Genomic DNA, 27,505 nt, shown 5'->3' with positions numbered 1-27,505 from the left:
TTGAAGAAAGTAATAGATCGATTTGGCATGAATGAGAACACAAAGTTGGTTAGCACTCCTCTTGCTCCTCACTTTAAGCATAGTGCTGCTATGTCGCCGAAGAATGAAGCTGAACAAGAGTATATGTCAAGAGTGCCATATGCGAATGCCGTTGGTAGCTTGATGTATGCAATAGTTTGCACAAGACCTGATATTTCACATGCTATCGGAGTTGTAAGCATGTATATGCATGATCCAGGAAAGGAGCATTGGCAAGCTGTGAAATGGATTCTACGGTATATTTGTAATACTGTAGATGTTGGATTGATTTTTTAGCAGGAAGATAGTCAGTATCTGGTTGGATATTGTGACTCGGATTATGCGGGTGATTTGAACAAGCGTAGATCAACTACTGGTTATGTTTTCACTATTGCAAATGCACCAGTTAGTTGGAAGTCTACTTTGCAGTCAACGGTTGCTTTGTCTACTACTGAGGCACAGTACATGGCAATTACGTAGGCTGTAAAGGAGGCAATTTGGCTTCGAGGGTTGCTTAGAGATTTTGGTATTGGTCAAGAAAACATCACACTATTTTGTGATAGTCAGAGTGCTATCCAATTAGCAAAGAACCAAGTTTATCATGCAAGGACGAAGCACATTGATGTTCGATATCACTTTGTACGAGATATTATAGAAGAAGGTGGAGTCATGGTGCAGAAAATTCGGACTGCAGACAACCCTGCCGATATGCTAACAAAAGTAGTGACTGCGATCAAGTTTCAACATTGTTTGAACTTGATCAACATTGTTGAACTTTGAAGATTGGAGTTGAAGACACAATCAAAATTTATCAGTAAGAGAAAATTGCAAAAGTGGAATCTTGCCAAGGTGGAGATTTGTTGAATTTTGACAAGATTAATGTGAACTAGTGTGAACATTTGAAGCCTCCTTTTAGGAAGAAATTGGTAGATACATTTTTCATGCATTTACATTGCATGTTCACACTTAATATGATGTCATGCATGACATTATTAAGGTCATTTCTCTTCTATAAATAGCAAGGGTTTTGTTCATTTGTACACATCTTTCACTTGCCTTCTTATCTCCTAAGGCATTTGAATCTTCTTTCTCTCTTGTAGTATTTCACTTGTATTTTTGGAGTGAAATAAATTTGAGTTGATTGTGTCCGAGGACTAAGCAAAAATTAAATTTTGCCGAACCTCGTTAATTTCTGGTGTTCATTTTATTATTGTCTCATTTACTATTTATTAGCTACCTTTAGATATAGTAGTTGTGATTTAATCACTCTTTATATATTCGGCTTCCGCAACATTTGCAACATCCAAAATGATTAAGCTATTGTTGTCCAATTACTGAGTGAAACATATTTGCCTTTCATTTAATAAAACTCCCAAGTTTGCAAATCCATACATTTCATCTTTACTGTAAACAGAATTTACATTAAAAATAGGCTAATCCTAAAGAAATATAATGAGTAAAAACTAGCTAGTATTTCATCTTAATGAAAGTTATAGCCATTTGAAAATGGCATACATGACTAAAAAATGCTTCTTGATCAACTTAGTAGATAAAAAGCTTGAAGCCGTTATTTTGCATTTCTTCAACCTGAATTTTCTCGACATTCCTAGCTGAATTTGAAACGGATTCCTGGCACGACTTTACTTCGATGGTTTGTAGGCAAGTGAAGTAACCAAATTCAGAAGGGATTTCGACTAGACAATCACAACTATGCAGAACCAGTTTCTCAAGGTTAGAGAAAGCATCCTCTGAGATACTCCAACGCGCAAAGGAAATATTTTCTAGCTTCAGCACTTTTAGCTGGGAGAATTGCTCATCACTTACTTCCCATTCTTCTCCACAAAAGGCATCGGATTGCAGCTTGAGTATCACAAGGTTATGAAGTGTTGACATGGCTGAAATTTCACTCCATGGCAATCCAAAACCACAAAGTGTCAGCTTCTTAAGATCAGACGGGAAATTGAATACACACGGTGATCGCTCTGGCTTGTGGAAACAAAACACCTTGAGTGATTCAAGCTTGGTTAAGTGCTGTAATCTTGGGAACTGATTGCAGTCCTTTTTTTGTTCCTCAGAATAACCCCATGATCCTGAAAATATGCATCTCAGTTTTCGAAGATTAGGGGTCTTACTCAATACCCTCTCCACATCTTCACCAGATGAAAAAGCAGGAGTGGAAAAAGTCTCCAAATTTTCTAATTCCGAGGGATCCTCAAGGAATATTTTTAAGTTCTGCAAATCGAAAGAGGCACGGTCGTTTAAATGTAGATGTCTCATCTTAACCATCTTACACAGGGAGTGTGGAAATGAAAGTTCACTTCCAAGCCCTTTAACCACAAGTGTTTCAAGATTCCGGAGATTGTCTATAGATGATGGAATAGATTCCTCAAAAGTTCTAAGTGCAAGGTACCTCAATTGACATAGTTCAGTTGGGAAAGAACCAACAGTGACAAACTCCAGATCTAACACTCTAAGACACTTAAAGCTGTGAAAAGCAAATGAGACCTGATTGTCGACTGAGGGGATAACATCATCACCAACCTTCCTGAATAGTAAGGAATGGACATTGGAACAAGATGGACTCCTTTCAACAAGATTGTGCTGTTTTGAATAAATGGATATACGACGTTGTACAAGCATTCGAGACAACACTTCGGTAGAATTTGCATCTTGATCCCTGTCCATAGGAAGAAACAGAATCAAAACAAAGTAAAATTGATTCAGTGAGAAAGTAAAAACTGAAATTGAGTACCTATATATCCACAGTAGAAATTTCTCCTCCTTTGCTTTTTCCTTGCAAAATTCAAGCAACAGATCATGGATACGACATGCTTTTACTTTGCCAAGACATCTATTCTTGGTGGACATCACCATATTTCTTCTAATAAGATCCTCTAAATAATCTTCTGCTATATCAGCCAAGCGTCTTTCCTTTTGTTTTACTACCAAAGCCTCCGCCGTCCATAACTTCATTAACTTTGAGATCTGAATCTCTTTGTCCTCCAAGAATGCTCCAAAATACAGAAAGCAAGGTTTGAGATAATGGGGCAAATTCTTGTAACTGAATTGTATGATGTGCTTGGAGTCACCACGAATATGTGAACCTAAACCATCTGCCACTTGTTCCCACTGCTCTTTCTTCGTCATACTTGCAAGAACACCAGCTACCAAAACAATTGAAAGAGGTAACCTTCCACACTTCTTTGCTATTTCTTGTCCAACACCTTCAAGATCCGGTGGGCAACTTTGTTGGAGAAACACCTTTTTCTGTAACAACGTCCAGCTTTCATCTTCAGAAAACAAGCGAAGATGATGAAGAGAACTAACACAGCTAGCATAGTTAGCAACCTTATCTAGCCGGGTTGTCAGCATAATTCTGCTACTGTTGTTGGTATCCGGAAAACATGACTGTAACTCATCCCATGCTCTAGTTTCCCAGACATCATCAATGAGGATAAGGTATCTCTTTGAAAATAATAGTCTGCGCAACTTAACAGCTAATTCAGCTTCAGGCACTTCACTAAGATCAGTTGGCTTGTCGACCACATCACTCAGAATAGAAACCAACACCTCTCGACGGTCGTACACTTGAGAAACATAACATTTTGCACGAACATCAAATTGTGGAACAACTGATTCATCTATGAATAGTTTGTTAGCAATTGTTGTTTTACCTTGTCCAGCCATTCCAACAATAGAAATGACATCTCTCTGTGATGTTCCTCTAACAAGTAGGTTTGTTATTGTTTGCAAGACGTCCTGGAATCCCACCATATCTTCAGCTATAGTACAATCCAGTTGAGATGATATATGGCCTTGGGAAGCCTTTCTAAAGCTTTTTGGTCGTGAGCCACGCGCCTGGTCTAACGTAGCTTCCATGGCCTTTTTCTCCAGCTCTTTAATGAAGACCATCTGAACACCTTTATCCCCTTCTGTCAGTAGTTCCAACTCTTTTGTCGTCATTTTTGCAAGAACACCAGCCAGCACAACAACTTGAACAGGTGACCCTTTACACCCTTTGGCTAATTGTTCTCCAAGAGGTCTAAGATTTGGCGGACAACTTTGTCGGGGAAACGCCTTATTTTGTAACAGCATCCAGCTTTCTTCATCAGTAAACAAGCGCAGATAATGGGGTGAACTAACACGTCTAGCCTTAGTGGCAACTTCATCTAGACGAGTTGTTAGAAGAATTCTGCTTCCATTGTTGGCATCTGGAAAGCATGACCTTAGATAATCCCATGCTACAGGGTCATTAACATTATCAATGAGGAGAAGATACCTCTTTGGCAATAAAAGTTTGTGCAACTCATCAGCTAATTCATCTTCTCTCGCTTCACTAAGATCAGTTGTCTTATCAACAAGATTCCTCAGAATAGCAACTAATAACTCTCTGCGTTCGAAAACAACAGGAACAAAACATTTTGCACAAACATCGAACAAAGAGACAACTAATTCGTCAGCTAATAGTTTGTTAGCAACTGCTGTTTTACCTTGTCCAAAGGTGCCAACAATCGAGATAACATCAAGCTCTCTTGGTGTTACTCTAACAAGTTGATCTCTTAAGGTTTGCAGTACATCATCGAAACCTACCATTTCATCTGTTATTTCTTCAGTTATCCTTGGAGTACTGGCCATTTGTGATGATACACTAACATAAGAAGATCTCTGGTTCTCCAGAATTTCATTGAACTCTTTCATCGCCTCTTCAGAGAAGTTCACGTGATCCCCATTCTTCGCCAGTTTTGCAAGAGCATTGGCCAGCATAACAACAGCAAGAGGTAGCCCGCGGCAGGTTTTTACTAGTTTTTGTCCAACATCTCTAAGATACGGTGGGCAACTTTGTCGGAGGAAAACCTTATTTTGTAACAACATCCAGCTTTCTTCATCAGAAAACAAGCGAAGACGATAGGGAGAACTAACACGTGTAGCATAATTAGCAACTTCGTCTAACTCTGTTGTTAGAATAATTCTGCTTCCATTGTTGGCATCCGGAAAGCACGACTTTAAAAAGTCCAATACTACAGTTTCACGAACATCATCAATGAGGATGAGGTATTTCCTTTGCAACAATATTTTGTGCAACTTGTCAGCTAATTCATCTTCAGGCACTTCACTAAGATCAGTTTGCTTGTCAACAGCATCATTCAGAATAGCAACCAACAACTCTCTACGTAAATATACAACAGGAAGAAGACATTTTGCATGAACATCAAACAGAGAGGCAATTGATTCGTCAGAGAATAGCTTTTTGGCAACTGTTGTTTTACCTTGTCCGAAAGTGCCAACAACTGAGACAACATCAAGTTGTGATGTTCCTCCAACAAGTTGATTTCTTAACGTTTGCACCACGTCCTCGAATCCCACCATTTCTTCAGTTATGCTTGGCATACTGGCCAATTGTGATGATGTGGCAACATTGGAAGCATCAGTGAAGTTGTCTGTTGGTGCGTCACACGCCTTGTCCTCCTTAATCTTTTCAACCTCTGCCTTCACAAACTCAATCTCCTCAATGAGATCCGAAAGCCATGGTGTAAGATACCAGCCAGGAACATCTTTAGTCGCGAAACAATCAACTATATATTCTATTTCATATGTCTTGCCAATTACCACTGTGGCAAGATGTTGCAGTCTGTCATGATTAATACATTTTGCTGCTGCAACATCCCTCAAAAAAGGTTGCAAAAATTCAAGATGCTTCAGCACAGATTCAAGTTGGCTCTTGGCAGAAGGAAGTGTATCAGCAGACTGGTTAAGGAACTCCTTCATGTTGTCCAGAAGGAAATCAACAAAGCCAAGTCCATCAATCCTAGGTAAAACGGATTGAAATGACATTTGAATGATCTGGTAAGTCAAAGCGCTGATACTCCGAATCAAGCCAGGCAAATCAAGGGTGGCCTCTTGATTTATTTCTCCAGATGCCACGTCTTCCTCGTTACCATATAACGAGAAAATGAAAAGTGCTGCATTGACCATCAAATTATCTATTTCTCTAAGCTTAGATCCAAAGCCCTGTGGTGGCAGATCCTCAAGATAAGTTCCCAAATAGTCCAACATCTCGAAAAAGTTCTCCATTTGTTTTTGATCCTCCAATGGAACTATCAAGCCGTAGCTATAAGAGAATTGTAACATCAGCAGATTGGTTTTGAGAAAAATGGTAAACATTGTTTCCATTTTTGCTAGGACAACGTGACGCCAGGTTAATTGTGGTCCGGACATAAAAGATTGGATGAGTTCAACATAGATACGGCGGACACAAGGCTGAATGGGAAAGATTCTCTTCAATACGAAATCAGTAAGCAAGGAATTGATATCAGTTTCCTGATTATGCTCAGGAAAATGCAAGAAGATAATCATTGCTGCATGACAAGTGACAGCTATAGCATGAGTAAAGAAAGTCATTTGGCTAGAGTCTTGTAATTTTCTGAAAGCAAGTATGTAACAGAGAGATTGTGGTGAACTCAATGCGCAAAAGAGTTGCTCCTCAAGTTGTGGACTAATAGATAAGGAAGAGGCCAAAGGTGTGCTCACCACATATTTTATAGTCTCTATTACATCACCAATGAGTTTTGCTACAGACATGGGAGTAGCATCAGAAAGATTTACTACCTGAGGATAAGAGTATTGAGCTTTGATTTCGGACTTACAAATCTGGATCTTTTCTTGCACCTCAGACAAAGTGAGATCAAAGTTTGGATCAGGTGGCACCATTCCTGTGGAGAATAGACTGTAGAGGTCTGATCCTACAACTCTAACCATAGCTCGGACGTGTTCTGAAGCATCCATCAAGTTACTGTCATTAGTAAAGCTGTGCAGCCTCAGGAAAATGTCCAGAAACTTCAGCTCCATAATGAGGAAATTGATTTCATCCAATATTATTGCATCTGTCAAGGACAATCTCCATTGATCTTTCATCAAATCTAGAGCTTCAATGGCTTCTTTGCAAAACATCTTACAGTCTCTCTATCAGAATATTACTTCTTTTTTTTCTTTGGTTTGTCACACAAGAAAATGAGAAGCTGACTCGATCAGTCCTCTTTATATTCAGATCAAGAACATTGCACAAAATGGTAATAGCGTTGACTTTAGTAATTCTTTAATTTGTACATTATTATATAGTAAGTCTTTTGTATGATTGTATATATACTTCACAGATATGACGTGTGAATAGACAGTTCAACCATAGAACTTAATAATTTGTAATTCAGGTCTGTTGTATCAGTTTTGGTGCATGAATGTGATCGTTTAATTTGTTGCATTTTCAAGTCATTCCAAGGTGGAGGTTTGAGTTAGAAAAGACGAAAGATACTATTGAACATGATAAATTGGAGTCGAATATTTTGAAAAATACAATACATAAACAAAATAAATAAAGATGTGCGGAAAATAGATGATTATAGTATATCTTACTCTATTACTCAAATAGTCACTCAACTATTTGAAATTATCTAGTGAAGTTTTATTTCTTTCGTTTGTAACAGAAAAGTCACATAACTATTGTTATAGTACTCAGAAGTCAGAAGGCCGCTCAACTAGGTTTTCCAAACTTTTGATTATCAAATGTCTAATTTACCCTTTAAATTATCAATCTTTGTCTTTTTTCTTTTTACCTATATTATAATTTTTTGCTCTTTTTAATCTATATTGTGGATTTACCTATAGAACAAATAAATTTTAATTATAAAGTAATAAAGTGCAAAATATTTTTTCAAGCATATCTAATGTTGAAATAATAAAATAATTGAGCAGAATAAAAAATATTAATTGGAATAATTTGTTAGTATTAGTAATTTTAACACTTACTATATAAACTCAAAAAATTATTTATAGAATTGATAATTAAAGAATAAAAGCTTTTAAAAAATATATTTCATCCATGTAATATAAAAATAATTATTTAAATTAGAGGTATATTTTATAATATACATACATTATATATGTTTGAAAATTGTTCTCAATTATTTTATTATTCCAATACTATATATGTTATCTCGCCCAACTATGTCTTATAAAAAGGACTAAGTGGTCGTTGCAAATATAATCCGATTTTAGAGTCCTGAGTCTAAACCCACAAAGAACTAAATTTAGCTACAATTGTTCACTATCACTAAGAAGACAAGTTGAATAATTTTCTAAATAAAAAAAAATTAAGATCTTTATTTCTAGCTAATTAACTAACAAATATTAAAGTAGTAAAATTATCAACTAAAGAGGATGAAGCTGGAGACAAGATTAAGGAGGCCAAGAATTATGATTTTCCCGATTATCGGATTCCTTCTCACAACATTATCTATATGGGTTTCATCTGGAAGAAAAATTCTTCTCTTTTTTTTTTTCTAAAATTATCTTTTTTCTTCGTTTAGGCGATTTCTTTCAACACTATTTAGTCCACCAAAAGCCCATAATCTTTACCAAACCCTAACTTGTTTTTATCCCAAATCTCATATTAGGCTAAAATTCTCAGTGAAATCGAAGGTTAATGAGAGAAATCCATTGTTTAATTAAAGTTTAACGTCGAAAATTACGATTGAAACATGGTGTTAGCCATTATCGAAGGAGATGGAAGAGAATTTTTTTTTTATTTTATAAAATGACCGTGTGTTTATCCCTTCACCCTCTTTCTTTGATTTTTTAAACCCCCAACTATTTACCCATTTAATTATTTTGATTATTAGGGTATTCGTTCTTGTAGTTATTGTCTTTAATCCTTGTGATATCCCAGGCGGATGTATGTGAATGCTTAGTATTAGTACCTTAGTTAGTTTTTTTTACTGAATAATATGTATAACGTATTAATAAAACATAATTGGCAATATTTATTCGTATTAGTCTATAATTTTTATTTTGTGACACAAACATGATTAAAAAATTAGAGAAGACAAAGTCATAGTTGTTAGAAGCTGCACTAGAACAATTAATAATGGAAACTAGACTAAGAACAAATAAATTAAGTCGAAGTAGAGTCGACTGTTCATAGTCCATAAACCCTTGTCTGCGCATGATCTCAGAATAATTTTCTTTTTCAAAGAACAAATGAAGTCCCGGAACTACAAGTAGAGGCGGGGTTAAGATTTAAAATTTATGGATTTTGAATTCGTCACTGAACTCATAGTTTCTCATAGTTACTAGTAGGGGTGTACATAGATCGAGTTGGTTCGGGTTTTTCAATTACCAAACCAAACAAATTGTGTCGTGTTATTAAATCTAAAGACCAAACCAAATCAGTAAAAGTTTGATGTTTTTCTCAGATTTTCGGGTTATTTCGAAAATATTTTCATAAAATCTTTATAGCACAAAACATAGAAGTTGTGCTCCAAGTGTTTCTTTGAGCCTAGTAATACATAACTATATGAGATGAGCTATGTCATTGTACTAAAATATTCAATAATAAAGATAATAAAATCGCATAAAATAAATATTATTAATAAGCCATAATAAAAATAAACATAATCTAAAATTACTAAGTTGCTAAAATAAGTACGGCTAATAAGTACTTATTTTTACATGACTAAACACTATAATAAAAAAAAGTTGTGCATTTTATCTAAACCATGGAAAAACTGAACAAATATATATCCAACACTTTTATCATTCCTAGTATAATTTAATTGAATGTCTTTTATTAGCACTAATATTGACTATAAAACTTATTGTAGCATTTAAGAATTATAAGTCCAAATTTAAAATAATACGTTAAAAGATAAAATTATGAAAATATTTAAGAAATATTTATAAACTACACTATAATGAATATTTTTATGTATTAAATATATTTAAAATTTCTATACATGTAATGTCGGGTTGGTTTGGTTTCGGTTTGACTTTTTTTAGTTAAAACCAAACCAAACCAATTATGGTCGGGATTTTTTCCCAACACCAAACCATAGTCGGGATTTTTTTTTCTCGGTTTGATTCAGATTATCGGTTTGGTGCAGTTTATCGATTTTCTTTGTACACCCTTAGTTACTAGGTTCGCAATTAAATATTTATACATATATTATAAATTTTATAATTAAAATAAAGGGTCTAAGCAAAAGCAACTATATTCGTCCGAACCCGTTGGTCGTAGCTAATGCTCTCCCTCCACCTCTAACTACAAGAGCAGGACTGCAGGAGTAGAAGGAGGGGCTTTGCATCCATACTCGGTTTTGGGGTCATAATTGAAACTATACCCACTTTGCAAGCCTACCCACTTTACCATCAACTTGAGACTTATCGGGTCTGAAGTGCATTAAGGTCAATTAAGTCTAAAATGCAAAAATTACTTTTAAGATGCATTTAAGGCCAAATAGGTGTGAAGTGCAATAAATATTTTCATGCACTTAGAGGGAAGGTTTGAAGTAAAAAATTTGCACTTCAGATGCACCTAAGGCCAAATAGGTCTGAAGTGTAACCAATGGTTTCATGCACTTAAGGCCAAATAGGTCTGAAGTGTAATCAATGGTTTCATGCACTTAAGGCCAGTAAGTCTGAAGTGAAACAATTGCACTTTAGATGCACTTAAAGCCAAATATGTCTGAAGTGCAATCAGTAATTTCATGCACTTAGGGCCAAATAAGTCTAAAGTAAAAAAATTATACTTTAGATGCACTTAAGGCCAAATAGGTCTGAAGTGTAACCAATGATTTCAGGCCAAATATGTTTGAAGTGAAAAAATTACATTTCAAATGCACTTAAGGTCAAATAGATCTGAAGTGCAGCCAATAGTTTCATGTACTTAAGGCCAATAAATCTGAGATAAAAAAAATAAATTGCACTTCAGATGCACTTAAGGCCAAATAGGTCTGAAGCGCAACCAACGTTTTCATGCACTTAAGGCCAAATAGGCTAGAAGTGCAAATTGTCCGGAAACAGAAGTTTGTTCTTCGAATTTTAACAATCCAATATACGATTTAACACATAAATCTACTCCAAATGAGCTCAAATTTGAAACATAACCTCCAAATATCATCAAGAACAAACCCCAATCATCAATTTGTCAAAATAACAATAAATCTAACGAATCCATTTTGCAATTAAGAAAAAGAAGAAGAACCTAAGCAATAGTAAAAAATAAAGCGTCATAGCAGCTCACCACCGTAAAACATCATAAACTACCTTATGTTCACATGCACTATATAAAATCACGGTCACCCTAAGAAGAAGAAGAAGAAGAAGAAGAAGAAGAAGAAGAAGAAGAAGAAGAAGAAAGAGGAGAAAAAAGTCTGAAGTTGTTTAAACTTTGGGTGCTAATTAAAAATAAAAATAAAAAATGAATACAAGTTAAAAGGGGCGACCAAATAGGACGCCCCGTGCAATTTTTATGTTGAAGGAGCTGCTTTTTTTTGTTTTTTGTTTCAGTTTATTCCTATACGTTATTGATTGAGCTGGTTCTATTCTAAACTCTAGAGCCCGCCTTATTTCTCTGCAAACGCATATACATGACTCACCAAGGTTATTTTCTTTGACCATGTTCTTCTTATTTTACTTTTAAATATTTTAAATTATTAACTATTATATCGTACATTACTTTTTATATAGTTTCAGATATTTAAATTTTATTTTTAGAAACTTAAGGAATTTATTTTCAAATTCGAACTGAAAATTAAGTACTTTAACTCTAGTAAATATGTTTTTTAGTAATTAAATGAACTCTAGTAAATGCTGATATAGTTTAATCTAGCTATATAATTAAATAATTTTGACATGATACTATTTTAGAGGTCCAATTTTATAAGCCCAATCAAACCGCATCCAAAGAGAAACAATCGAATCACACTAAAATTATTTCAATTTTTCTTCAATATCTAAAATAGAAAATAAAGAAGTCAAAAATTGATAAAATGAAATAGAACGGTCCGATAAACATTACAACAAAGTGTAATATGGCCAAATTTTCATGACATTTGCCATGACATAACATCCACTATTAGGCCAATGATTTCTTACTATAAATAGATGAGCTTCTCCTCATTTGCAAACACACCAATTCAAGAGCTTTTCACTCTTGTCTTTCCTTCTCCTCCTTTATTTCATTATAGAGTATTTTGTAAGAGAGTGAGTGTTGGAAAACACTTGTGTGAACCCTTTCTTTGGAGTGATCTTGTGAGGTTATTCTCTTGGGGTATTTGGGATTAATTAGAGTATTTACTCTAATTTTGTACTCTTGTTGTTATAGTAAAATTGCTCCTCTCCGCTTGTGGACGTAGGTTACCTTGACCGAACCACATTAAATTTGTGTCTTCTTTATCTTCTTTAATTGTCATTATTATCAACTTGTATTGTCTTTGTTATTAGCACTATAATTTTGTTTGGCTAAATTCTGCACTACCCGATAACCCGATCCTAATAAATTGGCATCAGAGCCAGATCTAACCGGTTAGTTTAAATAGCCAAAATGACTCTAACAAAATCTTATGTTGAGAAATTTGACCGAAGTGCAAACTTCAAAATGTGGCATTTAAAGATGGAAGCTATCCTAATTCAGGATGACTTAAATTTGGCACTGCAAGGAAAGGAGAAGATGCCGGATAAAATGATAGGCGAGGAGTTTGCCGTCATAGACAAAAAGAAAAAAACAGGTATTATTTTAAATCTTTCAAATGAGGTTTTGCGTGAAGTTGCAGCAGAAAGCTCAGCCAAAGGCATATGGGAAAAGCTTAAAACCCTATATATGAAAGAACAGTAGAAAACAGGCTTTACCTAAAGCAAAAACTCTACACTTTTCGTGTGGCTGAAGGTACCTCTATACTTACACATCTTGATACTTTTGATTCTCTTCTTATGGATTTAAGTAACATAAATGTTGAAATCAAAGATAAGGACCAAGTTGTGTTATTGCTTGTTTCCTTACCCTAGTCGTTTAAACATATAAGAGATACTATGCTTTATGGAAAGGATAATATCTCTTATAAAGATATCAAATCTATTTTGAAATCAAAAGAACAAATAATAGAGATATTACTGGGGAAACTAGTGGGAACCAAGGGGAAGGCTTATTCATAAGAGGTAGATCCAATAAGAAAGATTCAAGTAGTGAGAAACCTAAATCAAGATCAAAATCCAGATACAGAAATGTCATGTGCAAATATTGTCATAAGAAAGGTCACATTATTTCTGAATTCTTTAAATTGAAAAACAAAGAAAAGCATACAGAAAAGAAAAATGAGCACAAAAATACTGACACTGCCGAAGCAAGTGTAACTGCTGATGAGACTGAGGGAACTATTGTTTTAGCAACTAATAATAGTTTCAAATATAACAATGAGTGGATTTTAGATTCGGGTTGTTCTTATCATATATGTCCCAGTCGGGATTTATTTATCACATATGAATCTATTGGAGGTGGAGTTATCTTAATGGGCAACAATGTTGCCTGTAAAGTTATTGAAAAAGGTACAGTCCGAATCAAAATGCACGATGGTGTGGTGAAAACTCTCACCGATATTAGACATATTCCTGACTTGAAGAAAAATCTTATCTCTTTGGGCACTCTAGAATCTCTTGGGTGCAAGTACACAGGTGAATGTGAAATTCTGAAAATTTCTCATGGTGCTCTTGTGATCATGAAAGCACGCAGATCTAGTGCATTGTATGCTCTTTTGGGATCTACTGTTATAGGTGCTGCTGCAGTTTCAATATCAGATAAATCAGATTCTGACATCACCAAATTGTGGCATATGCGATCGGGGCATATGAGTGAAAAATATCTTTCCATCCTCAACAAAAGAGGTCTCTTATGTGGCCAAAGTACCGAAAATATGGATTTTTGTGAACATTGTGTGTTCGGGAAGCAGAAAAGAGTCAGCTTTAAATCTCCATCGATTCATAAAATAAAAGGTACTTAAGATTACATTCATTCAGATCTTTGGGGTTCTTCACGTACCCCATCAAAAGGTGGTACGAGGTATATATTAACTTTCATTGATGATTATTCAAGGAAAGTTTGGGTTTATTTTCTGAAAAATAAAAGTAATGTTTTCTTAAATTTCAAACAATGAAAAGTTTTGATTGAGAAGAAAACAGGAAAACAGGTTAAGCGGCTTAGAACAGATAATGGCTTGGAATTTTGTAATGATAAATTCAACGAATTTTGCAAGAATGAAGGAATTGTTCGACATCGTACTGTGAGAATGACACCTCAGCAAAATGGTGTGACAGAAAGGATGAATAGAACTCTTTTGTAAAGGGCTCGTTGCATGATTTCAAATGCTGGGTTGACAAATGCCTTTTGGGCAGAAGCTATCTCTACAGCTTGTTATATTGTTAACCGAGCTCCTTCTGCACCTTTGAACTTTAAGACTCCAGAGGAAATGTGGTCAGGTACTCCTGCTAATTATTCTGATTTAAAGATATTTGGTTGCCCTGCATACATGCATGTAAATGATGAAAAATTAGAGACAAGGGCTAAAAAGTGCATTTTCCTTGGGTATGCATCAGGGGTGAAAGGATACCGACTATAGTATCCTGATCCCATGGCACCAAAATTTATAATTAGCAGAGATGTAACCTTTGATGAATCCTCTATGTTACATTCTAGAAAAGATTCTTCTAGTTCTTATAATACAAATAAAGAAAAGAGTACACAGAACCAGATGGAGATTGAGATTGGCATTCCTTCTGAGCCAAGCGCATCAACTTTGGAGCAAAATACATTTGAAACCCCTAAAGTTGAAACAGAAGCTGAAATTCTTGAAGTTGAGACTCCTGAAGTTGAACCAGAAGAAGAGGAGTATTCTATAGCCAAATATAGACCAAGAATAGAAGGTAAACAACCTTTAAGGTTTGGAGATTATGTTGCATTTGCTTTTTCAGTTGCACAGGAAACTGAAGAAATTGGAGAACCATCAAAATATTCAAAAGCAGTTTCTGGTGCTGACTCAGCCAAGTGGCTGATTGGAATGAATAAAGAAATTGAGTCTCTCCACAAGAATGGTACTTGGTCTCTTGTGAAGCTGTCATCAGGAAAAAGAATTGTTGGTTGCAAATGGTTCTTCAAGAAAAATGATGGCATTCTAGGGGTTGAAGATGCGAGGTATAAGGCACGATTAGTTGCAAAGGGCTATAGTCAGGTACAAGGAGTTGATTTTGATGATATTTTCTCACATGTTGTTAAACATAGCTCTATTCATGTCTTGCTTGCCTTCGTTGCCATGTATGATTTGGAATTAGAACAACTTGATCTTAAGACAACTTTCTTATATGGCGAACTTGAGGAACAAATATACATGCATCAACCCGAAGGATTTGAAATTGAAGGAAAAGAAGATCATGTTTGCTTGTTGAAGAAATCCTTGTACGGATTAAAGCAGTCTCCAAGACAATGGTATAAAAGGTTTGATTCCTTTATGTTGGGTCATGGTTATTCGAGGAGCATGTATGATTGTTGTGTTTACTTTCGGAAGTTAAATGATGGTTCATTTATGTACCTATTATTATATGTTGATAACATGCTCATTGCTGCTAAGGATTTAACAGAAATTCACAATTTGAAAAGTCAGCTAAAAAGTGAATTTGAGATGAAAGATTTCGGAGCAGCTAAGAAAATTCTTGGCATGGAGATCAAAAGAGATCGAAAAGCCAACAGGCTATTTCTGACCCAGAAGAAGTACTTGGAGAAAGTCTTGGAGAGGTTTGGCATGAAAGATGCTAAACCAGTTAGTACCCCTCTTGCTGATCATTTTAAGTTATCAGCTGCTCAGTCCCCGCAGTCAGAGGAAGAAGAGAGGTACATGGAACAAGTTTCTTATTCCAGTACAGTCGACAATATTATGTATGTAATGGTTTGTACACGTCTAAACATTTCACAAGCAATGAGCGTGGTAAGCCGGTATATGGCTTGCCCTGGTAAAGCATATTGACATGCTGTGAAATGGATTCTCAGATAATTGCGAGGTAATTCAAACACATGTTTGGAGTTTGGGAGAAATACTAACACTTTGGTTGGTTTTGTAGACTAAGATTATACAGGTGATCTTGACAAAAGAAGATTACCGACAGGCTATGTATTTTACATCGGTGGTTGTGCTATTAGTTGGAAAGCTACATTACAACATGTAGTAACTTTATCTACTACCGAAGCAGAATATTTGGCAGTGACCGAGGCGATCAAAGAAGCTTTATGGTTGAAGGGTCTATTTGCGGAACTCAGTTTACACCAAGGTGGTATTACCATTTTTTGTGATAGTCAAAGTGTCATTCACCTGACTAAAGATCAAATGTACCATGAGAGGACAAAGCACATTGATATAAAGTATCATTTCATTCCAGAAATCATTGCTGAAGGAAAAATTTCTGTTCAGAATATCAACAATAGAGACAATCCTGCTGACATGTTCACAAAACCTCTTCCAGTGTCCAAGTTCAAGCTTTGTCTGAACTTGATTGGCATTTATGAAGAATGATTTTGCCCATTGGGGTTTTTGCGGAGAAGGTGGAGCAAATTTACTGTATATAAGCTGGAGATTTGTAAATATGATCAAATTTTCATGACATTTGCTATGACATATATAATATCTATTATAACAAAATTTGTGGATCATGACATTTGTCATGACATAGTATCCACTATTAGGCCAATGATATCTTGCTATAAATAGATGAGCTTCTCCTCATTTGAAAACACACCAATTCAAGAGTTTTTCACTCTTGTCTTTCTTTCTCCTCCTTTATTTCATTATAGAGTATTTTGTAAGAGAGTGAGTGTTGGAAAATACTTGTGTGAACCCTTTCTTTGGAGTGATCTTGTGAGGTTATTCTCTTGGGGTATTTGGGATTAATTAGAGTATTTACTCTAATTTTGTACTCTCTTTTGTACTCTTGTTGGTATAGTAAAATTGTTCCTCTCCGCTTGTGGACGTAGGTCACCTTGACCAAACCACGTTAAATTTGTGTCTTCATTATCTTCTTTAATTGCCGTTATTATCAACTTGCATTGTCTTTGTTATTGTCATTATAACGTTGTTTGGCTAAATTTTGCACTACCCGGTAACCCGATCCTAACACAAAGAGTAGCATTTCACTATTAGCTAATACAAACAGTCCTAAAAAATGAAAATACAAACAACTAAACCGTTATTCTCGTTATCTTCCAATTCCATTATCACCTCCTCTTCGCAATTGCCCTGCCCGCTTCTATCTTTCAGTTTCAGATAAAATAAAAAACGCTCTCTATTTTCAAATCCCAAAATTCCGCATTTCTTTTTTTGCAAATCCCAAAAATTCCTCAATTTTAATCCAAAATCCCATAAAAGTGCATACTAATGGCGACCCTAGAAAGCTTGATCGGATTAGTGAACAGAATTCAACGTGCCTGTACTATCTTAGGAGATCATGGTGGTGAAGGAATGTCCCTCTGGGAAGCTCTTCCTACTGTCGCCGTCGTTGGTGGTCAGGCTAGTATTCCTACGTTAATCATAAACAACTATCCCAAAATTCGGGCTCACATCTATAAATCATCATTCATTTTCAATTTTTTTATTATACAACGAATCAATAAATCAAACAACTCTGAATCTCTGCCTAGTTGGAGTCCGCTATATATATGAATCTCTACATTGTAATAGTGTTACATGCATTTCATTTTCTGATCTTGTGGTGTGATAATCAATCAGAGCTCTGGAAAATCATCTGTATTGGAAAGCGTCGTGGGTAGAGATTTCCTGCCTCGTGGATCGGGTAATTTTAATATTTTTAAAAAACTTTGGATGGCATTTTTATGTGTGGAAAGTCTGATTCATGATTATTGATGAGAGAAGTGTACTGCTGAATTAACAATAATTTAACTATCACATGGTAAGACTTCTAGGTAATCATGTGATAGTTAAATTATTGTTAATTCAGCAGTACACTTCTCTCATCAATAATCATGAATCTACGCTAGGTATTTTATTTGATTATTAGGTTATTCAACTGCTCTTAATTCCAAATTAGTTGGCGTCAGCTATATGAATCCTATATAATATCCATTTTTCTCTATAGGTTCTCTGAATCTCACAATTATCCGCGCACTGAAATACAAGTCCCTAACCAAATTATTGATCTTCTCTCATAAATCTCTTTACTTTTTTGCTTTCTGAGATTAAAGAGTGTTTGTCGCAATTGTCTTTGTATGATTTGAAGTTAGCAGTTAAGCACATCTCTATCCAGTCATTTCTCTTTTTCTGATAATTACTCTTTCAGTTTATACTTCATCTAATTTGGTTTTCCTTTTCCTCGTCTTTTGAAATTTGAAAGGCATCGTTACAAGGAGGCCATTGGTACTTCAATTGCATAAGACTGAGGGAGGGGCTGAATATGCGGAGTTCCTGCATGCTCCAAAGAAGAAGTTTCCTGACTTTGGTGAGTTTTGATATTATAAGAAACTTACTTTCTTTAACCGCTGGTCTTTCAGTTTTGGTTTAGTTGATATGTGTTTGCATGATAATTGAACCTTTACTAGGTTTAGATGCTCCATATGCTACACATGTACACCAGTATATGAGTTCCCTACTTTAATTTGCAATGAAAATTTTTTGAGATCTTCTAGTAAGATAGACATAACTGACCCTTTTTTGGAAACTTTGTGCAACTTGGTGTGAAATGTTAGAGAGACGTTTGAGTAGGGTTGTATCCTGGCCACTTCTGCAGTTCGTCAAAAGATTATTTCGTTCAGGCATATGTTAGATCAAGTCCTCCAGATACACGTAAAAGCATGTTACACTGATAATTTTCTTTCCTAAAATCAGAACTGGAGATTGACCTCGCATTCTATGTCATACCCACTTCCTCCCATATCTGATTTCTGTTCACATGATGAATCAGAGATATCAACTGCTTCCATTGTTTACAAAGTTTTCCACCCATCAAACTTTCCTTTAAAAAGCAGAACGGAATTTTGAGTTGACATTAACATTTATCTGCGAGAATAATGCAATCATCCATTCAAATGTAAGCTTTTCATTATTTAAAACATAATATTTGTTTATGCAGCTGTGGTACGTCAAGAGATAGCAGATGAGACAGACCGCATAACAGGGAAGACCAAGCAAATTTCTAATGTTCCAATTCAACTGAGCATTTATTCTCCTAATGGTATGTCTTCTGTATCCTTACCAGTTTATCAAATCTTGGTTATGTTGATTGCACTTGTTCAATTCTTGAAATATGGCTATGGTCTAAATTGACCATCTTACTATGGCACATTTCCCAACAAAATCTTTGAGGATTCTTGTCATTCAACTAATCATAAAGCATCATGTCTACTTTGGTTTTATCTGACAATCTGTTGTACATCAGTTTAACATATATCAATTCAGCTCTTTATGACCTATCAGCAACTCTTAAGTGAAGTTAGGCATTTTGCATGGGTATAATACTATAATGTATCCTAGTTTGTTGTTGATAGAGAAAGAATTTATGGCGAATATTAAATGCATTAATGGACCAGCCATAATCCACCAGATAGAAGATAGTTTGTGTGTTATGCCGGTTAACTTGAGGTCCTGACCAAAAGTTCTTTAGAATTAGTGCTTTGTTTATGCCACATCATTGTGAGTCATATTTTTCTATTCCCCCCCTCCCTCTCTTTATAATCTTGAATAGCAGATGCCTATATTGATACAGTTATTGTTTCAAGTTAATGACTATCAAGTGCATGTTTTGTCTTACAGTGGTAAATTTAACACTCATTGATCTTCCTGGGTTGACAAAGGTTGCTGTAGGTGAGCACGAAATCACTACTTTCCTATAGGTATAGAAAAGGAGCCAATTTTCCTGTGGTGCTGTATTACTTAGGTGTTGGCGAAATTGATATGATTAATTTTGAATTATGCAGAGGGACAACCAGAGAGCATTGTTGAGGATATTGAAATGATGGTCCGCTCTTATGTGGAAAAAGTAAGACTACGTTCAAGCTTGATTAACTAACTACTTGAAAAATACAGAATTACTACTTATATTGAACTAGCGTTTGGCTTTGTACTAACAGTTAAAGTTGGTGGAGTTGGCGATTTACTTATGTGTTACCTTTGTACATCTACCATTTAAATATACGTCCATCAGCATGAAGCTCTTAATGTGATCATTTGTAGGAAATACAATATATCTTTTGCTGCTTTGCTTATAGGTATAGGGTGACAAAACAGAATTCATGTGGGCTTAAGAACATCAAGATCTAGAGCAAAGGAGGAAAAATAAATTTTAAAGCTCAAATTATCAACATCTTGATGATAATGGAGCCAGATATATGTGATATCTTCATGCGAACTGAGATTCACATTGTTGATGATTAACAAGGGGACATGTGGAATTGATGTGATCTTTTATTAGCATTGTGCTTACTAAAGGGCAACATAGCCTTGCTTTTCTTCTCATAAATATTACAATATAGCTGCAAGAACTGTAGGTTGTTTCTTAGCTAGAAAAGTGAGAGAAGCAGACTTGTCCAAGTTTCTATCTAGTTGCTACAAAAATTAATGAAATATAGCTTCACCGAACTGTAGGTTGTTCTGAGGTTACAAAAGTGAGAAAACTATGTCTTGTCCACATTTCTTACTGATTGCTACCAAAATAATACATGTAGGCACTTACTGTCACTTGAACACTCTCCTATTACTTTATACCAGACAATCAACATGATCTATGTCTTGGGCAAGCCCTTGCATAAGATTGATGCTTAACATGGACATTCGGTAGTAATATAATGTTTCAAATTTTGCATTATGTTTACAAAAGGACATGATTAACTCGTGTTCTCAGCAAGAAAACTGAGAGAAACAAGACCTGTCCAAATTTCTTACTTATTGCTGAGGAAATAATGAAATATACGCTGATGCTCTTACTGTCCAAACAACTTAGCCTCACATGTGTTTTTCAGCAAGAAAACTGAGAGAAACACTTACAAATTGCTGCCAAAATAATGAAATATACTCTGATGCTCTTACTGTCCAAACAACTTATTTGCTCTCCTATTACTTTGCACAAGACAATCAACAACAAGTATTGTTGCTAGCCTCTCAACTAGCGTTAGACCCCATAAAGCCTTCATTCTGCCGATATGTGCTCTTCATGAAAGAATATGTTATTCCATGAGCTCATCTCTCGATAATCGGTGTATTATAAAGCAAACTACGTTAGTGTTCCATTTATTTTTACCAGTGGGAGTATATTTAAAGTGTCTTGTCCTAATCACAGATAAAATTTATATAAATTCTCCTAGTCTCCCCCTGAAAGGAATACCATTTGAGGTGCTCACTCATGTGTGCTAAAAAAGCTCGCTAACTTAATAAACAGCAAGTTGTAGAGGAACATACTACCAAGGTTACCGTTGTGATTGTAACGTGTAACCTCATTATCTTGTCTGATTGGAACTCTTAAACCAAAAAAACTGTTAATCTAGATCTAGTTAATAATGTTATCATGAATAGATGTGCTCCGGTGCTGTTAGGTTACTCCCCCCCAACTCCTTTTTCCTCCAGCTATCTTCTTTGGGATCTGCTCTGTTGTTCCTCCCACAACTTCAGCACCCACAAGCTTCTTTTGAGTTTGTCTTGAACAGTGTATTACATGTTTGCTTTTCTAAACTGAGCTTTTAGGGCAATAGCATGTGGAGGTAAGATTCAGGCTCTCTTTTCTTTTTCCTTTTTATGAATAAGTAAAATTCCCACTCTCTTACTCCTTGATATACTCTTTCATGGTAGAAATAAACATCCTACCTTTATCTGAAATATTTCTTCGATCAGTGTCAGCATAAGCTACTTCTCTGGAATGTTAAAGAACATTTGGACCTTATCTTCAGGGATAGAGTGTGGTGAAGTTGCATGTTATTGATGAAAGAGTGTCAAAATTATTTCTTGTTTCTAAACTATACTTTGAAGCTACTAACAAGCATGAGTTATCATGTCCTATCTATAGCATGTTTAAACTTTATGTGCTTTTTGTACTAGCCCAATTGCATCATATTGGCTATTTCTCCAGCCAATCAAGATATTGCAACTTCTGACGCAATAAAGCTTGCAAGAGAAGTCGATCCTTCAGGTATTATGGTGGGATATGCTAATTTTGTACTTCCAATAGGCTGCTAAAATGGGGCGGGTGTCTGATTGTACTTCATACTATATTCATATTTCAGGTGAAAGAACATTTGGAGTTTTAACAAAACTTGATCTGATGGATAAGGGAACCAATGCCTTGGATGTATGATCCATCCTTTTCCAGAAATTGCCTGACTTACACAAGTTTGTGATCCTTGAAATACTTATTGTCTACTATATTCTTTACTTATTTTTAGTTTTATTGATGTTTAAGGTACTTGAGGGTCGATCATACAAGCTCCAACATCCATGGGTTGGAATTGTTAATCGTTCACAGGCTGATATCAACAAGAATGTAGATATGATGGCCGCTCGTCGGAAGGAGCAGGAATATTTCGAATCCAGTCCTGAATATGGACATCTTGCTCATAAAATGGGAGCTGAATATCTTGCAAAACTTCTATCTAGGGTAGGTTTTCCTTTTTGGCTTTCAAATATTCCTTTTTGGGTTAAGAATTCCCTGAATTACCATTATTTACCTTTCCTTTTTTCCTTTTTGAAATTTCAGCACTTGGAGACTGTGATCAGACAGCGAATACCAAGCATTATTGCTCTAATAAATAAGACAATTGATGAGCTTAACTCTGAGTTGGACCGAATTGGCCGACCTGTTGGTGTAGATGGAGGGGTAATTACAGTATATGATTAAATCTGAGAACTAATGGTAATTGGGAGCTGCTTTTCTTATTTATTAACTTGAAGTAATTTCTTCTTTCTACAGGCACAGCTGTACACCATTTTGGAAATGTGCCGTGCATTCGATCGAATATTTAGAGAACACCTGGAAGGAGGGTAATGCTTAACAGTTAGAACTTCATGACATAGAATCACAGAATGCTAGTACTTCTTTGGGATTGAGGCATAGTTGATTGATTTAATCTTGTTCGATCATGAATTGACATGCTGAACTTATTAGATGAAGTTACAGTGATTACCTGAGTTCAAGGGGCCAGGAGTATCATGCTCTATATGACTTTACTATTATTACGTATATTATTTGATTGTAAAATGTTCTAATTTCTAATAAAAGGGATACTAGCTATACTTTCTTTTATCTCAGGAGGCCAGGTGGCGATAGAATATATCGTGTCTTTGACCATCAGCTTCCAGATGCTCTTAAGAAGCTTCCATTTGATCGTCATCTTTCAACGAGTAATGTCAAAAAGGTTATTTCTGAGGCAGATGGATACCAACCTCACTTAATTGCTCCTGAGCAAGGGTATAGAAGGCTAATTGATGGATCCCTTGGCTTCTTCAAAGGCCCCGCTGAAGCCTCAGTTGATGCAGTAAAGTTCTTAATTTTGATTCTTGTTTAAAATGTTTGTCTTGTTCAGTGTTATATATCTGTGGTAGACATTACGCTAAGTTTCATCAAAATCCTGCTTTGTGGAAATCAGAAAGCTTTGATTTTATCAATTAGCTAGTTCAAACAGTATGAGGTAATGTAGATTAAAAAGGAGGAAAAATAGAAGGTAATCCGAAATGTCCACACGGACACGCATATAATTTGTCTTTTTACAGAAGATGACAGATATGTAGTTCAATATGCTTAATTCCATATTTCTTTTGCATCTTTACTTATGAATGTTGAAGTATTTAAATTACTATTCTTCTGTATTTTTATCAATTACAACTATTTTAGGTTCGGATCTCATGAAGCCTTTGGATCTAGCACGTATCATGGTAGTGTTTTACTTCTTCAAAGATAATTGTTTTTTTTTGCTTTGCAGGTGCACTCCATTCTGAAAGAACTTGTGAGGAAGTCAATCGTAGAGACCCAGGTAAAGCAGACGTCTTCTGTAAACCTTGCTCTGCTGATTGGAATTATGTTGTTCTTCCCACAGGTTTGCTTGTTTATCAATAGGAACCTGGAGCTGATCCTTTTGATCATTCTTCAAATATTTAACCCAAAAACTGTAGCTATTTCTGCTAGCTTATGTTTCAGAAAGCACAGCCCGACTTGTTAAAGATAGCTTCAGATTTCCTGCTATTTCATTTTTATGGCTCTCAACTGAATCCAAAAGGATTACTATACGTTTCGGTTTGCTGCAATATTAGTTTGAAACTGTAGTAATTATATCTACTAATATTTCTTAACATAGTACTTATCCATTTGTATCATGATAAGTTGTAAAATGTTCACATGCATCATCACAATTCGTCCAGAAGATATCAGATCACACAAGGAGTTGGATTCGAATTGTTATCCTAGTTGTCCTTCGAGGATTTATGTAGTAGTGCTTTTAGGTATATATTCCTTTCTTTGTCTTTTAATTCTTAACTATGGAAGATTTTGAAGTATGATTGTAGGAATTTGTGCAGTCACTAGACACTGGATTTCTGTCTTAGATTTGTGAAGAGGATGGAAGAATTCTGTGTTGACAAAAGCTATTCGAAGTTCATCAATGAGTAGTGTTAGTGCATGAGAGTCAGAAAATTTTGTTGAGAAGAAGAATACAGTGTTGGTTCTATGTTTCCTCCCCTGATATTTTCTTAGTGATGCGCAATGTTCAGAAATCATCATGATCTACTTGTTAATTATCATGTGCATTCAAATCTTGTTTATGTTACTAAGAACTTAAAGGGAAGTTTCTTCCAAACTAAAGATTATGATCTTAGGAGGGAAAAGGAATCATGCCTATCTAAGCCCTGACCATAGATTCTGGCCAAAGAGAAAAAGAATAGCAACTCTTTTATGATCAGTTCTTGCCTATCCATCTTTCATAAATGCTTCTATATAAGAGGCCCAAACTTCATCTACTGAAAATACTAGGTCAATCAGAACATCAAGCTGACCTTTAGAAGATGAAAAGGTGATAATTCTAACCTAGAATATCCCTATGCAGGAACTGAAACGTTTTCCAACACTTCAATCTGATATAGCAGCGGCAGCAAATGATGCTCTTGAGAAATTTCGTAATGAAAGTCGAAAAACAGTTTTACGGCTGGTGGAGATGGAGTCTTCTTACCTGACAGTTGAATTCTTTAGGAAGCTTCAGACTGAACCAGAAAAACCCCCCCAAAACCAGGCACAAGCAGCAGCGCCAAATGTAGACCGGTATTCAGATAATCATCTAAGGAGAATTGGTAAGTATCATCAGATTGCTTTGCCCTTTTCATTCCATCGATACATATAACCATATTCGGAGAATTGGTAAATAGTATATTGTTCGCGTTTTCTTTTCAAAGATCGCAGACTTCATTGTAGATTCCCCCCAGTAGGATACTTTAGTGAAACATATCCGTTCCGTTCTACGAAAGTAGAAAAACTGACTTAAAGACATACAGTGTCTAAATTATGTTGCTTCATCTGCAACAGGTTCAAATGTCTCTGCTTATATTAATATGGTCTGTGAAACATTGAGGAATACTATTCCTAAGGCTGTTGTCTTTTGCCAAGTCAGAGAAGCAAAGAGGTCATTATTAAATCAGTTCTATGCTCAAGTCGGAAGGAGAGAGGTAAAGTATTCGAGATTTTCCAAGTGTTTCCTCAGTTTTTATTTCCCTGGGAGACTTCTGTAGCGAAAAGGATAAGTAAAGTTTTACGCTAAATGTAGATTATACTATCTGATCATCATGGCAAACCCTTACATGATCATGTCTCTATTATGAAAAACGTTTGATACTCAATAAACGTGATACAGAATATTCAGATTTAGAGATGCTAATGCAAAATGGATGATGGATACAGAATAAAACACGAGAGAGAAACTAAAGTCAATAGAGTAGAGCTCTGATTTCTTCATTTTTTTGTAATCTTATCAATCTGTTAAGATCTTTTAGTATCTGAAAAGATGAAGGTGAGGGTTATAGATATTTCTTTGCTGAATCCTAGATGTTTTGTGTGAGGAAACCTTAGACCACAAGGGGAAGGGGGTTTGCTAGTGTAGAGAAAATGATAAATATTTGACATTTCCTAGAAAGAAAATAAGTTATGTTCTCTAAATGTATGTACAGAAGGAGCAGCTGGGGAAAATGTTGGATGAGGATCCCTCTCTCATGGCAAAGAGAGAGACTATAGCCAAAAGGCTTGAGCTATATAAGTCAGCCAGAGATGAGATTGATGCAGTTGCATGGAAATGATGAGTTCCAGTTTTTCTTATTTGAAAAAAAAAAATTCTCATTTTCTGGATAGAGTATAAAATAAAGTAGTAGGAGATGAAAGCATTGTTATGCCTGTGGCTAATCTTGCAAGGATGTTTTTCTCGATGCCAATATACCCTTCTTGCAATAAGGAAGGATTTCAGTTTCAAAATGTCCTACTTGGTAAATTCTTGTTTGGTGGTGCAAAATTACCAATTTAATTTCTTTATTTGTTATTCTTTCATTCTTTGTAATTCTAAGGGATTAGTCCAGTTTTGCTTCTGCGGAGCATCACATGCCAGGAAAATTGGAGGAAAAGCTTTTATGTTTTTCGGTAACAGTCAAATTTCAATGAGTTATGATGGAATTATTGCTTCTGACTTCTGATCGTCTTTCATATTTTCCAGAGATGTCATTTTCCATTTTGTACTATGATCTAGTCCAACATAACCAATTAAATTGGTTCTTGTGCCTGATAGTGATAAACTAAATTAATATTTTGTAGTACTTCACTTTGTACGTTTTCATATAATGTTGACTACAAGGTGTAGTCCTGGTTACCTTTTTTATACAATTTCATAATGCTTCTCTATGCTTATATTGTTTAGGATACTAGGACTAAGGTTATTGCAAAATGTTATGTTAGATGAAAATGTAATACAAAATTCCAATAAGATGGTTAAAATGGATGCAGATTACGTACAGAGTCTTATGCGGCAGAAGAATATTACAGATCAAAATGAGCAATTGTGTGATTAGCAATACTATATCAAAGTGAATGTTGGGCATCTTGGGCTCAACAAACTCACAAAATGAGTATGTAAAAAACGGAGTGAAACAGCAATAGGGCATTTCGGTATCACTGTTGATTTTCTGACCATGCTTACCCTATGGCAGAATTTCAAGTTTAATAATCCCCGCATGTCCCATAAGTAACACTTTTAATTTTTGACTTTAAATGTTTGTCCGTGGGGTAAGCAGGAATCAAAAAATTAAGACCATCTGTATACGGTCGAAATTGATTTCGACCTTCGTACGATTGATCGAGATGGGATCATAATGGACCAAAGGAAGACTTCGTAATATCGAGATGGGTTCCGAAGATGGTACGAACGAGCTTCAGATTTCAGGTACAGGTCAAACACCAAGTTCGAAGTCATTATCGAGCTCGGGTCCGAATCGAACTATGATGAGATGTTATGGAATCGAGCTTAAGGGGCAAAGGCCAACCGATACCGAGCCCGAGTCATTACCAGACCCCGAGTCGGCATCGAGCTCAAGTCCGCATCGAGCTCTAAAAATAATACCGACCAGCACCAAGTCCGATCAAGCTCGAGCTCACAGACAAGAGCCGTTGC

General features: G+C 35.5%; 2 protein-coding genes across 2 annotated transcripts; one reads left to right on the top strand and one right to left on the bottom strand.

Annotated features, from left to right (window-relative positions):
• Nucleotides 1–1,353: 1,353 nt before the first annotated feature.
• On the bottom strand, nt 1,354–7,205 carry LOC107793130 (uncharacterized). The gene is made up of 2 exons (XM_016615417.2): nt 2,771–7,205; nt 1,354–2,695 (listed from the first exon to the last, which is right to left on the bottom strand). Exons 1-2 carry the CDS (start codon nt 6,964–6,966, stop codon nt 1,561–1,563), a joined length of 5,331 nt encoding a protein of 1,776 aa, XP_016470903.1. The 5' UTR covers nt 6,967–7,205; the 3' UTR covers nt 1,354–1,560.
• Nucleotides 7,206–17,083: 9,878 nt separating this feature from the next.
• On the top strand, nt 17,084–26,429 carry LOC107796754 (phragmoplastin DRP1C). Its single transcript, XM_075221764.1, has 16 exons — nt 17,084–17,387; nt 17,607–17,670; nt 18,229–18,333; nt 18,964–19,065; nt 19,644–19,694; nt 19,808–19,869; nt 21,918–22,008; nt 22,103–22,167; nt 22,279–22,473; nt 22,573–22,692; nt 22,786–22,856; nt 23,125–23,350; nt 23,795–23,845; nt 24,911–25,151; nt 25,384–25,523; nt 26,022–26,429. The coding sequence occupies exons 1-16, from the start codon at nt 17,256–17,258 to the stop codon at nt 26,145–26,147; spliced, it is 1,842 nt and encodes a 613-aa protein (XP_075077865.1). The 5' UTR covers nt 17,084–17,255; the 3' UTR covers nt 26,148–26,429.
• The last annotated feature ends 1,076 nt before the right edge of the window (nt 26,430–27,505 follow it).

The sequence above is a fragment of the Nicotiana tabacum genome, chromosome 9, assembly GCF_000715075.1.
Source record: "Nicotiana tabacum cultivar K326 chromosome 9, ASM71507v2, whole genome shotgun sequence".
NCBI classification, from domain to species: Eukaryota; Viridiplantae; Streptophyta; class Magnoliopsida; order Solanales; family Solanaceae; genus Nicotiana; species Nicotiana tabacum.
The sequence above is the reverse complement of the archived record's forward strand: the minus strand, read 5'-3'. Positions and strand labels throughout refer to the sequence as shown.